At 36.9% G+C, this 12,877-nt stretch overlaps 1 protein-coding gene across 1 annotated transcript; it reads right to left on the bottom strand.

Moving 5' to 3' along the window:
• Positions 1–475: 475 nt before the first annotated feature.
• LOC18596012 (ABC transporter G family member 35-like) lies at positions 476–10,062 on the bottom strand. Its single transcript, XM_018123413.2, has 22 exons — positions 9,851–10,062; positions 8,988–9,394; positions 7,677–7,886; positions 7,510–7,594; positions 7,214–7,373; positions 7,044–7,120; positions 6,858–6,911; positions 6,357–6,447; positions 5,481–5,782; positions 4,675–5,273; positions 4,387–4,547; positions 4,166–4,275; positions 3,882–4,035; positions 3,625–3,780; positions 3,350–3,522; positions 2,880–3,212; positions 2,413–2,787; positions 2,174–2,307; positions 1,854–2,081; positions 1,557–1,728; positions 1,129–1,383; positions 476–1,031 (listed from the first exon to the last, which is right to left on the bottom strand). The coding sequence occupies exons 2-22, from the start codon at positions 9,368–9,370 to the stop codon at positions 759–761; spliced, it is 4,485 nt and encodes a 1,494-aa protein (XP_017978902.2). The 5' UTR covers positions 9,371–9,394; positions 9,851–10,062; the 3' UTR covers positions 476–758.
• Between the last annotated feature and the right edge of the window lie 2,815 nt (positions 10,063–12,877).

Below are 12,877 nucleotides of genomic sequence, written 5' to 3'. Positions count from 1 at the left end.
TATACACACCTAAATAAAGAAAATTGACAACTTTTTTCCAGGTAAGAGGAGCAGTGGAGAGAGTCCTAGTCCTTGGGGTTTGAAGGAAAGTGTGGGAAAGGACTAGCTAGACGATGAAGATGGGAGGCAATGAGTGAAAGATGAGGAAAGTTGTCGGCTGTTTGCACCAGTCCGATTAAGGAATTAAAAACGAGCTACAAAGGATACCTCTTGCTATTTTCCATAGTGGGGGGAGGACCCTGTTCTCACTGCCTCGTACATAGATATGGGAAAGGCCTTAAAGAATCAAAATTGCTATATAATGCCCTGACCTTGAGGCCTGTTAGATCCCGACTTCACTCTTCCTATCCTGAAATCCTAAATTGCCTTTGTGTCTTTAAATCCAATAAGGACTAAAATGAAACAGCTGAAGGGAATAATTTAGGAAACTAATAGGCTGCATGCAAGATTGAACTTGAACAAATTAAGCCACATAGAATAGAAACAATTTGTTCCTCTTAAGATTTTATTATCCAACAAAACTTTACATTTCCAGGTACAACTCTGGAAGATTTTTGCAAACTAAACTCATCGTCATCATCTATACTATTATGCATACGCGACTTTTAAACTCAAAACAGCATCTGTGATTCCTAGATAGATAAATACCATACATGAATCTTGGATGGCTTTCTTTTTGTATGTACAGGGTCATTCACTTTTGTTTGTGAAAGTACTAAATCATGCTTGAACAAGAACTTCCTTAATAAATTTGCTTTTTATCTTGTCTGGAAGTTGAGTGTCCTTATGCAGTAGGCAAACATGAAGGCAAAGAACACTGCAAAGCCAACCAAAACTGCAGCAACTGGCCCCATGAAGTCTGCATCATAGCCGTATTGGTCTTTAATATACCATTTAACAGTAGGGTCAGGCACGATGCCAGGTGCTTTAATGGTGTCTTCAGTATCTCCATATTGTGACGCGATCAGTCCATAAACTGTCCATGCCACCGGGCATATCCAGTAATACCATATCCACCACTTGGGAATTCTCTGAAATTTCAACGAGTAATGAATTTGTATCAGCCTTGATGGTGGATGATTAACAAGTGGTTAAAAACACAACTGCTTGTGAAAGAAGTAAACTTACTGGTCTTGGAATAAAGAAGCCGGAGAAAACATTAAAGAGTGCATAGAATGCTGAGGCAAATATAGCTGCTATTTGAAGGTTTGGTGTGATCGAAACAGTCATCATTCCATAGTATGTGAAGTACAGGAAAGAGAAGAAGTTCACAAAGAAGAACCAGAAGAACTTTGCTGCTGTCCATTGAAAGCTCACCATAGCATACACAATAAGTGTATAGTATGTTGTTTCAACAAATATGTAAGGTATTTCGCAAAAAACCTGCAAGACATATAATTAAAGTTCAATCATTAAGCAGTTTCTGTAGGTCAGTCATTTGTGTTTGGAAATTAAAGAGGACTACTTTGTTAAATTCACATATAATGAGATAGCAGGAATGTGAAAAATTATGAAGAGCAGATGATGAATGCATGTGATAAAACCCTTCCCCTCACCTGTGCAAGGGCGTAAGGTAATGCAGAGTACATCCCAGCTGCTCTTTCCCGATAGAATACTGTTCTTTCAATGGATACTACTGGTTGTACTGTTGAGCAGTTATTAATTCCAACAAACAAGACTGCAGCATACATGGCCCCAATTATCATTGTAAGATCAGTTGTGGACTCCCTGAACCATGGAACAAAGGAAAAAATAATGTAAACGGTCTGTAAGCCTTTTGTCTAGCACTGGATTCTGTTGCAGACATGAAAGAATAAGAACTTGAGCTCTGTAAGCAGGAAATAGGTACTGACCTTTTAGTCCCAACCTGCCAGAAAATAGTACCAACCATGAGGGCAGCAACCAAAGTGAAGAAGTATCTGACAAGGTTATAATCAGGACTTCTCCAATAAGTCCACCATTGCTTCCAAAGGCATGATTTGAATTGACCCCATGTGGATTGTGAGTACTGAGTGGCAAAATAGAGATCTTTAGCTCCTGGAGGTGGTGTGCTTAACTCCTTGACTAAAGCCTTGTTTCGCCTGTTCAAAGATACATATATTAGCTCAAAGCAAAAAAAAAAAAAAAGTTGTTTGATAAACAATTGAATTAGTATCACTATTGCATGACTTACTGATGCAAGGATGATGATTTATAGTGTTCAGCAAAGTCAATTCCAAGCCTAACTTCAGCAGCTACAGAGCTCACTTCTAGCATCCATGTAGCTGGATTGTACTTCTCCTTTATTTTGGGGATTCCAGGAATTGACTGCAGTGGTGAATAAGATGGGGATCAGATAATGCTTCTTTTTTTTTTTGGTTTTCTCCTTAAATTGGTGTATTAAATATAAGGTATCTTGCTATAGTTATATACCTCAAAATATTCAATGATCTTGTGAGAATTCCTGCCTAATGGTCCTGAGTAAATCACCTGACCTCCTCTCTTCATCAATAGCAACTCATCAAAGGCTTCAAATATATCAATACTAGGCTGATGAATGGTACAGACAACCGTTCTTCCAGTGTCCACAGTGTTTCTGACAGTCCTCATGACGATGGCTGCTGCTCTCGCATCAAGGCCAGATGTTGGTTCATCCATGAAAATGATTGAGGGGTTAGCAACAAGCTCTACTGCAATTGTCAACCTCTTTCTTTGCTCTGTTGACAACCCTGTGACCCCTGGCAGCCCAACTATGGCATCCTTGAGGTTGTCTAATTCTACCAGTTCCATCACTTCATCCACAAAAATCTAGAAGACAACAGCAAATAGTGTTTAGAGACTAAATTAAATAACTAATACCATGCTTCAGTTCACTGATAATTACATAAATCAGAACCTACCATCTTTTCCTCATTGCTGACTTCTTTAGGAACCCGAAGGAAAGCGGAGTAAATTAAGGATTCTCTGACAGTAACTTGGGGTGAGTGAATATCATTTTGTTCACAGTATCCAGAAATTCTTGCAAAGGTTTCTTGTTTCTTGGGGAATCCAGATATTCTGATATCACCCTCGATATATCCACCAGTCTTTCTTCCTGCCAAAACATCCATCAATGTTGTCTTTCCCGCTCCGCTGACTCCCATTAGTGCAGTCAACACTCCAGGCCTAAATGCACCTGTTACTCCCCGAAGTAGTTGTAACCTGTCCTCTGCAACTCCTTGTGCCTTCATTTCCTGTTTAAATGCTTGATTTTTAAATCATGTTCTATGGCAGCAATTATAAGGTTTATGCATTTATTTTGTTTTTCTTTTGGGCGATAATCATATTGATGAAGAAATGAGTGTTCCAGAGGGTGGAAAAGGGATCTTACGGGTGGCATATCAACATAGTAATTGACAGTGTCAAAGGACATTGCTAGAGGAGAGAAGGGAAGAACCATTCCTCTCTTGGGAGCAACACCATTCACTGCCTCAAGCGAGGAATCATTCCTGCTCATTCCGTTGGGATTGGTCCGACTGCTCATTCTCCGGATTGCCATTTCTTCTAAAAGATTTCGGTTGACATGGAGAACATAATAATTAATATCGATAACTGACTTAAAATAGAAAACAGGATCAAAACAGTCCATTTCATTATATTTCTTACTTGAATTATTTGCATCTGCAGAAGATAGGGATCGAGGAAATGAATCTTTGCTTGATCTTGGTCTCCTTAACCTTGGTTCTTCCTTAGAACCCTCATGGCCAGCCTCCAGCTCTTCCGCTGTTTCTTCAGAAATTATGGCCTGTCGCTTTCCAAGAGCTATTATGCCAACCAATAAGATATAGAAGATTAGCTACCTAAAGGAAGACACTGATAGGCAAGAAGGAGAACAAATTAGGTAACAGAATGTTAAAACTTACGATTTAGGTACATGAGCGCAAAGGTGAAGAGGATGTTGAAGAGCACTGTGAACCCTAAAAGAGCAGCTACTCCAATCCAAAACCAATTTTTATCATTGGGAACGTCAAAGTTCCTAAGTACTGCTACCCCCAATCTCGTAACATTGTCTGAAGCCTGCATTGTAGCCAAAGTTTCTGCTTGTAACTTGCTTTCTTCTCTTAAAAAAAATTTAAGTGTCTTTTCATAATGTACAACCAATTCATAGCTTTTGCTTGTTACAGAACAAGAAAGCTGAATAACATACCAGTTTGTTCATCCACCTTGGAGCATATATTTCATTCACAGTGAAGGCATTGAAACCATAACTCATAGGTGAAACCCAATAACCCCACTCCCACCAGTTTGGAATTTGACCTGTCATAAATAAAGCAACACTATATTAATTAACCTTTCGATGTAAGCCTTTTATCATAAAAAAGTGAAGAGGTTTAATGCCTAACTTTTTTTATATAGTTTTATGCTTACCTTTAGGAATGATGAAACCTCCCAGCAAGAACACAAGTAGTAGAGTGAGAGCTCCACCAGTGTTAGATATGATCATTGTTCTGCATAATCCAGCAATGAGCCTAAAGAGCCCAGCTGCCATTTGTTGTATTAAAAACACCAACAGAAAGTTCTTGAAAAACCTGGCAATATATTCGTGGGGTTGGCATGTTAATACTATTTCCTCAGCTGCTATTTAACTTGTTGCTCAAGTAAGAAAAAGCTCTGATCAGTATAATGACATGTAATTAATTGCTTGATTCAATTTACCTGCTGGCCTCAGGTGCAAATCCGATAGAGTAATACGTTATAACCATCCAAACAGTGGTTTCCAAAATAGATATTGGAATCCGGAGCAGGAAAGTGGGCAGAGTGAAAGTCCAGACAGGGTGGAATAAAAGGTCTCTTTGCTTGTAGAACACTGGAAGCCTATTGATCATGAGGGAGAGCTCAGGGATACCATTAAACATGTTTGTGATCATTGCAAATAAAAGTGCACCCACATAGATTGCCCCATCTTGCTCAGTCCTAGTGTGCAATTCAGTCCTCAAAAACACTGTGGACGCGATGAATGCCACAATAACAATTTGGGACGTCTTGAACACGTAAAGAAACGAATTCCTCTTGATCAATAGCCATTCTTTGTCCCAACAGGCCTTAAGAAGCTCCACTTTGGAAACCGAGTATTTTTGGAAGGCCAATGCTGCTCTGTGTCCTCTTGACTTGTCAAAAGGCACGGAGAGCTCATTCTCTAGCCGCATTCCAACATGGAAGCGCTTGAACCTGTTTGCAAATTCAGTTACTGTAATGTATCTGTATGGCTTGCTTCTATCTGCCCAGTATTGTTCTTGGTCCTTCTTTGAGGTAACCTGTGACAATTTCACTCGTTGTCAGCTTATGTTGCACCAATTTATTCATACAATGACACCTAAGAGTCAAGACCACTTGCAGCAGTTAGCCCAAATTAAATCAGGCTTTGCCCACTTATTGCCAGCATTCGAAATGGCTCAAGGTTGGGCTGCGGGCCTCGCTTTGACAAGTTATTATTTTGTGAACTAATCATGCTTCAATTTTACCTCTTGCAAGAAGTCAGCGGTTCCTTTCCTTTCAGGACATTTGAAGCCACAACTCTCAAAGAACTCAAGGATATGCTGGCGTGGACCCTGATAGACAATTTGGCCCTCTGATAAGAGGATGATGTCATCAAAGAGATCGAAAGTCTCGGGAGCAGGCTGGAGTAGGGACATCAAGATTGTGGCCTCTGTAAGGTGAACAATCTGCTGCAAGCACTTCACTATCTGGAATGTCGTGGAGCTATCAAGACCCGTTGATATCTCATCCATGAAAAGGGTCTTGGTGGGACCAACAATCATCTCCCCTATAATTAATCAAATCATTGCATTACTATTATTATAAAACTTACATTAAGAAGATAAACTTATCTTGATGGGCTTCATTTTATATCCGATTCTTAAACATATCCTAAACTTCTTTTGTTCTGGCAACATATGAATCCTTAGTGCTCCGGTTCTATGTATCTTATGCTGTCTTCATTATTCTATCTTAGATTTTTTGATGTGAAAGTGAAGACAAAATTAAGACTATATATAATATTAAACACTCTGGAAAAAACTGCGCGTTCTATCTTCTGGAAAATAAGGTACATTCCCGTTACCTTTCAAAAAAAAAATAAAAGGTACATTTCTGTCCCCAAGGAGGGGTTGGTGGGAGATCAACTTTGAGATTTTGGTCAATGAATATATATTTGGCTTAGTTTTCACATCAAGCAAATGGGTTTTGAACGTTTCCCACATGCCTTTTAGGCAATTATGGTTGAAGCAAAAAATGGTTTGATTAATTATTAGATGGGATAAACAAGAGAACATTATGGATTAAAAACAAAAAGCAAATTTAATACTAAAGAAGGTTAGGGACTAAAATAATAATCAAACCTGTCGTTACTCTTTTCTTTTGTCCTCCAGAAATTCCACGCTGCATCTCATCTCCAACAATGGTATCCTTACATATGTCAAGCCCCAAAAGCTGACCAATTCAAGAGGAACAAGAATGGGTTGTTAGAATTCCATATTTATTACTGCCACGGTTGGTAACTGTACTCTTCAACTAGATTATTTACTGTTTTTGATTAGAGAAGCTATGGCCCATGTTATCCACCGACGAGATTATTGGTGACAGGAGTCAGAAGAGAGTAGGTGAGGAGAAATTTTTGACAAAGAAATTATAAAATATTAGATGGGAGAAGGCCTTGTTTGATATAGTCGAACCTTATTTGCCAGAAAGTCATAAAGACGTTATTTTTTATAAGATTTGGTAAAAATAAACATGACATCCTAAGAAGTATTCTTGCAGCAAAAGTTAGGAGCTGGGAAAGCTAAAAAGAGAATTTTTTTTCCTTTTTCAAAGGAAGAAGAGTTTGGAATGATTCAACTTACTTTTAGAGTGTAATCAGTGAAAAGGCTGCTTTCAACTCCTTCCATCGCAGTTGCCTGAAAATTCAAAGCCATGTGATGATGTTAAATGAATGTAAAACCAACACAATAGACTATCAGAAGAGTTTCATACATGTGCATGACTTTATGCACAATGACAAATATTTGCCTTTTTTTTATTTTGTTTACCTTCATAAAAAGGTCTACATCAGCTTCAGGAAAAATTCCTGCATCTTTTTCCCTTCTTGCAAGCTCACTTAAGAGATCTATGAAAACAAAACAGTTCTATCGTTGGTAAATCATGAACCAATGTACTACAAATTGTTAAATAATTATGAGCACTTGTGGTATAATTTTACCGTATCGAGTCCCAACACCCTGGCATCTTGCTGAGAAATCCAAGGTTTCTTTCACAGTCATTTCTCCAACATGAACATCATTTTGGCTGATATATGCAGATGTCTTTCTAGGAACAAATTCGTTAAGTCTATATCCATTGTAGGTCACTTCTCCTTTAACCTGTTTCATTAATGGAAAAATCAGCCATTTTACCTTTTCCAGATTTCTTGAAGTTACTGATATTGACTAGAAGATATATGTAATCAAGTTGAACAGAGTTGTTGGGGAAAAAAAAAAAAAATTGATTGTAACTAACCCTTAAGCTTGGGTCCAACTTGCCGGCCAATGCCAGCAAAAGGGTTGTTTTCCCAGAAGAGGGTGGACCTAGTAAGAGTGTCATCCTAAAAAAAGAAAGGTATATCAATATTTTCAAAATAAATGATTAGGCCTTGTAGTGAAGTAACTTGAGGCGTTTAAATTCACCTTGATGGTTTAATAATCCCTGATGCATCTTTAAGAATGGTGAGATTTGTTCTCTTGGCATGTCTGATTCCAACCATACCAAGAGCCGATTCTGCAATGTTTCTAGCAACATTTGGAAGAGTAGGAAGAGCCCTGCTGCCAATGTAGCAGTCGGCTTCTATTGTCAGGTGCTCAAACCTCACTTCCACAGTTGGAAGTCGAATTCCAACCCTGTGATCACAAGAAAATATGGTAATTAATTAAGAGATAACATGTAAAAGTTGTGAATTATTGTCAACAATTCTTGATATTGTTTGTAATGAGAAAAATAACGTTTTAACTTTCGGGAAAATTTTAAAGATATAAATTAAGTGCAGAATAATGATGTTTAAGTTAGCATTGATTTAAGTCAATCCTGCTGAGACAGGATTAATAATATTTGATTACAATTGTTCTAAGAAGAGAAGAGAAAAGAAAGAGATAAGTGTTGATTCCTTCCCACCACAAATTCAGTTTACAAAAATTCTTGCTTTGATTTAATTTGTTTGTCTTTCAATGAGAAAATGACTGACTCAAGCAAGGTCCAGCAAGAAAAGTATGCGAAAACAATACAACTAGGCAGACTAGTTCAATGGATCCCACAAAATATAGTAACATGCTGTAATTATCAGGGCGAAAGCCCAGCTTTGAGTTCTTTTCCTTTTTGCTTTCCAAACAATATGAACTTTCTTGAAGTAATAGAGGGAAAAGATAACATAATTAAGACAAAGAGCCGTTTACTGTTGTTTATAAAAAAATAAATGACAGAGACAAGTATGAAACGTATGGTAATATATAGAATTCATATAGTTCAACAGAACCAACAACCTATGCGAGACTTGGAGGCAATTCCTAACAATCAAAAAGAAAGACTAGGCATAATTATTAGGATATTACAGCCGCCAATAAACGCAAAAAAATGGAGTTAACCTTGAGGAAGATTTTGTTTCCTATGATAATGCTCCTGACTGTATTGAGCTTATTATGTTAGAAATTGTAATGTTGGGGCTGTGATCCCGACTGATGTAAGCTTCTAGCTGTTTGTGCAATGAATCTAATTTTTTGACCAAAAAGAAAATTAAAAAATTTTCTCTGAGAAATAATCTAATTCTGGTGTTTTCACATCATCATAATGCTAAACAAGAAATTTTGGCAATGAAATTAGGTTAGAAGGGTTGAAAGATGGTGACTTGTACTGAACAGTATTAAAAGCCATAGTTCCTTTATGCCTTATCAGAAAAGAAAGGAAACCTAACATAATAATCTAGAGCTTTGACAAGAGAACAAACTTACTTATCAATCCTGTTTCTAAACTTCTTCAAGAACCTCTCATTATCTTCCTCTGCAACCTTGAAGAGCATGTCGATGAATTTTTGTCTGTCATCCATGTCAAGCTTTGTTACATCAACTGCTCTGTGCTCCACCTTGTTTCCAACAATTTCATGATCCACGAAGGATTGCATGATGCTGGTTCTCAACCGGTCATAAGTGGGTAGCTTCTCGATTGCAGCCCATTTTAGAGCTTCTTCATCATCATCCACACGGCTACTTCTTCTGGAGTGCTTGGAACCTGAAAATACATCTTCCATACTCCAGCTACTCCTGCTCAGGCTCCTGCCTATGCTGCTATGGCCTGTTCGTTTGCTGGGATTTCGCGCCCTTTCTATACTATCCATTTTTTGTTTCTTGTTTTTTTTTTCCTGGATTTTTATTGTAGAGGGAAAATGGAACGTTACCCAGATCATAAAGAAACAAAAGAAAGTTAGAATTTAGAGTGACATGTGAAAATTGTTAAGTGCTAATATATGTTGTTTGGTTGTAAGGAAGTGGTTTAGAAAGGGAAGAAGATAAGAGCTTGGATGTTAACATTCTTTTGGTCATATGAAAGCCTAATAAAAATCACTTTTAATTTTGTTGAAATGAGATTTTCAAAGCTCTGTAAGCAAAAGCAACATCTGAACGTCAAAAAATGCCAGTGCTTGAAATTCTTGAAGGCTATAAAAAGTAGCTGAATAACAGCAAAACAGAAAAGCCACAAGGATCGAAACACTTGGTCGTAACGTTTAAAAACCCTTCTTCTCTTTTTGTTTTCTCTGCAAACAAACAAAACCAATATATACAAAAGAAACTCAAGGAATTGCAAGAAAAGCACTCACCGTGGAAAATGCAAAACTCAACTATACTTGGTTCCTGAGAGAAAAAGAGAGATAGAGCTTTGGGTTGGTGGAGTTATTTGGTTTTTCTCACTTCGCTGCACTTTTGCCTCCAAGAATTCTTGGAAAGGTACGCCCTCTTTTTTCTCACTCTCTTCTCCTTCTCACCTTCTATTGTTGTAAGGTGTAGAGAAGTGGTGCCAGTCCATTCCAAGTGAATGAAAGTATATATACATGCAAGTGAGAGGTGGAGGGAAAAAGGGGAGAGGCTGCTGAGGTGTGAGGTTTGTTGGGGGAATACTTTTCAATTTTTATTTTCTTTGAATTAAATGAATAATGTTCAAACATGATGGGCTGTAATCCTTACTCACATCCCATGCACCTTCATGCAACATGGTCAATACATAATTACAAGTCAATTCTGGGTGTTTCCATTGCTTGTGGCCCAAACAGGGTCCTCTGTTTTCAACTAACATTGGTTCACATGTAAACATAATTTTTTTTTTTCTTTCCTTCGATTTGCTTATAGATTTTAGATTTTGATTTTTTTTTTTTGACAAAACGATAGCTTTTTACGTGGAAGGTCCAAAATTAAAAATTCGTTGTACGTGTTAGATCAAAAGCATGCAATTTACAAAAAAAACAAATGCACCAACTGAAAAATGGCATAGCACTTGATAATTAATTGTATCACTATTATCGGCCTTCCTGCACATGTCTAATTTGTTGCTTCCATTATACTACTGTATAAAAAGGGAAAAAGAAAAGAATTCAATCCAAACCCAAGTTAATTCACACTGTTACAAAGACAAAATCAAAGGAAGTAACCCAAAAGACAAACAATAATTCAAAGTTATTGAACTCAAAATGGAAGGTCTAACATTGGAATCCAATAATTTTGCCAAATTCTTGTGAGAGTTGATGTGAGAGGAGATGGCAAGAGAACGTAGGTGGGGTACAATGTCTCTGCAAATTGGTGCTTATTCTATTTTGCGGTAGATGGTTGGTGAAGTCAGAAGTGGTTCTAATTTTTCTCCTCCTCGTTTATTCGTACTCTATCTCTACCTTTGCACAAACTGTGAAGGACTATTCGAATTGAGGCAGAACCTTCCTTTTTTTGTTCATAAAAAATAAAGTAGAACACCTTTGAAGACCATTGGGAATAAGAGGCCAAAACTTCTATAAATGGATCTCGTCATTGACAACATATAATCCCCTTTGGAGATAATAAAAAGAAAAGGGTTTTTGAAAAGTCACAACCCAGACTTTCATCTTCCTTTTAGCAGGAATAACCTGTTAAGTTTTCCAAGGGTCAAAGCATGGGTACAGCAACTTGTTTGTACGCTACTTCTTGCTCCAAATATTTGATTGTGACGCATTAGAAAGTATTGGAAGGTTGATTGAGATCATTTCTGGCATATTAGAGTTAGAAATATTAGATTCACAATTGATATATCATTCATTGAATTTATGATATTCTAAGGCCATATCAAGAAGTTTCCACAGATGACCAAACCGAATGAATAAGTTTTAAATATCCTTTCTTTAAATCACGTTTTTCAACAGGTGCAATCATCGTCATAACTTTGGAGGCGGTTTCGAAGCAAAATTATTAAAGAAAAAGAATCTATTTTGCTTGACTTAAAAATTAGAAGAAATTATAAGAAATAACTTTCTTTATAAGGTGATTGTAAAAATAGCTCTCATATAAAGTTAATTGTTTTTATCTAATTTTGATATAAATAGATCAAAATACCCTAAAAAACATTTTTAGAAAATTAATCTCTCGATATCTCCCTCCCGCTATAAAGAAATTAAATGTTCAGCTATTTCAATTCCCTCAACTCTCTCAATTCTCTGAACTGTATTAGCTCTCTCAGTTCTCTATTGAATACTATCATCATCGTGCTGAGGTCTATCTTTCAGATCTAGTCATATCATCATGGATATACAAATCCTAGAGCAGATATGATATCAAGGTATATTATTGAGTTTATTAATGCAACCCATTAATTTTTGAAACTTTGTGTGTAAATTAGAACATTACCCAGAGTTGTTACACAATATACATGTAAAACACATGGCTTGTCACATAAATTTGTCTATACATGAGATGTAGTGTAGTAAACATGAAGTGTAGCAAAATCATTATAATATTGCCCAAAGTTGTTACACGCTATGCATGTAACATCTCTAATGCACATGGCGTGTAAAAAGTATATTGAAATAACATATTTTAGTACATGACGTATAACATTTTTATTGAAAATGGCATGTAACATGTTTTCAACATGGCGTGTAACATTTTTTTCAACATGACGTGCAAAAAAATTTTTTCAACATGGCATGTAACAACATGTTTTCAACAAGGCGTGTAGCAAAATTTTAGAACACAGTATGTAATGTGTAAAATGATTGACAATTTTTTTAAAAAATTTTAATGGCGTTCCAATTGTGTGACCTGTGATAAGATATCGTGGTTAGTGGCATTCCATAAGCAATGGTGCACCTCCGTTTAACGGGACCAAAAGCTCTTTTCTCCTTTAAGTTTCTACTCTTTACCCTTGCATTGATACCCCATTCAGCTCAATCCTACATGTGGCCTATTGGCACGAATTGGCGCCCTTCAAATAGGGGCACATCGATGTCCACGCAATATTTTCGTATGGCTTCATCCGGGGTGGGCTCCAAGGTTTCGTATGGCTATAACTACAAAATACGTATATTGCTATTATTTTGATAAATATTATACAAATTTACAACACAAATTAGTAGCTGTTGACTCACCTACTAAGATGACTCCAACTTCTTAATCGCTTTGTAGAAGTCTTTCGACTTCTGATTGCATTGCCATATGCAAATACGTGGGTAGACGTCGTCTTTCGGATCAGAGGGGGCAACTAATTTTTGGAAAGCAAGAATTGCCTTCAACGCTCAGAATTGCAAGTCAATTGTAACCATTATCAAAATCGTAAATGATAAATGAGTACAGCCATAAATTTTTATGTCAAAGGGAAACTAAAAAATGTT

The sequence above is a fragment of the Theobroma cacao genome, chromosome 6 (assembly GCF_053813885.1).
Source record: "Theobroma cacao isolate CCN51 chromosome 6, ASM5381388v1, whole genome shotgun sequence".
Taxonomy (NCBI): domain Eukaryota; kingdom Viridiplantae; phylum Streptophyta; class Magnoliopsida; order Malvales; family Malvaceae; genus Theobroma; species Theobroma cacao.
Note: the sequence above shows the minus strand (reverse complement) of the source record. Positions and strands in the feature narration are given on the sequence as shown.

Bases quoted from the DNA above. Each gene is read 5' to 3' on its own strand.
- LOC18596012 (XM_018123413.2), bottom strand. From the start codon at position 9,370: ATGGATAGTATAGAAAGGGCGCGAAATCCCAGCAAACGAACAGGCCAT. The intron at 4,036-4,165 runs GTATGTTATTCA...GCTACAATGCAG, and splicing joins CAAGGTGGATGAACAAACTG to GCTTCAGACAATGTTACGAG. The intron at 3,213-3,349 runs GTAAGATCCCTT...GCATTTAAACAG, and splicing joins ACTATGTTGATATGCCACCC to GAAATGAAGGCACAAGGAGT.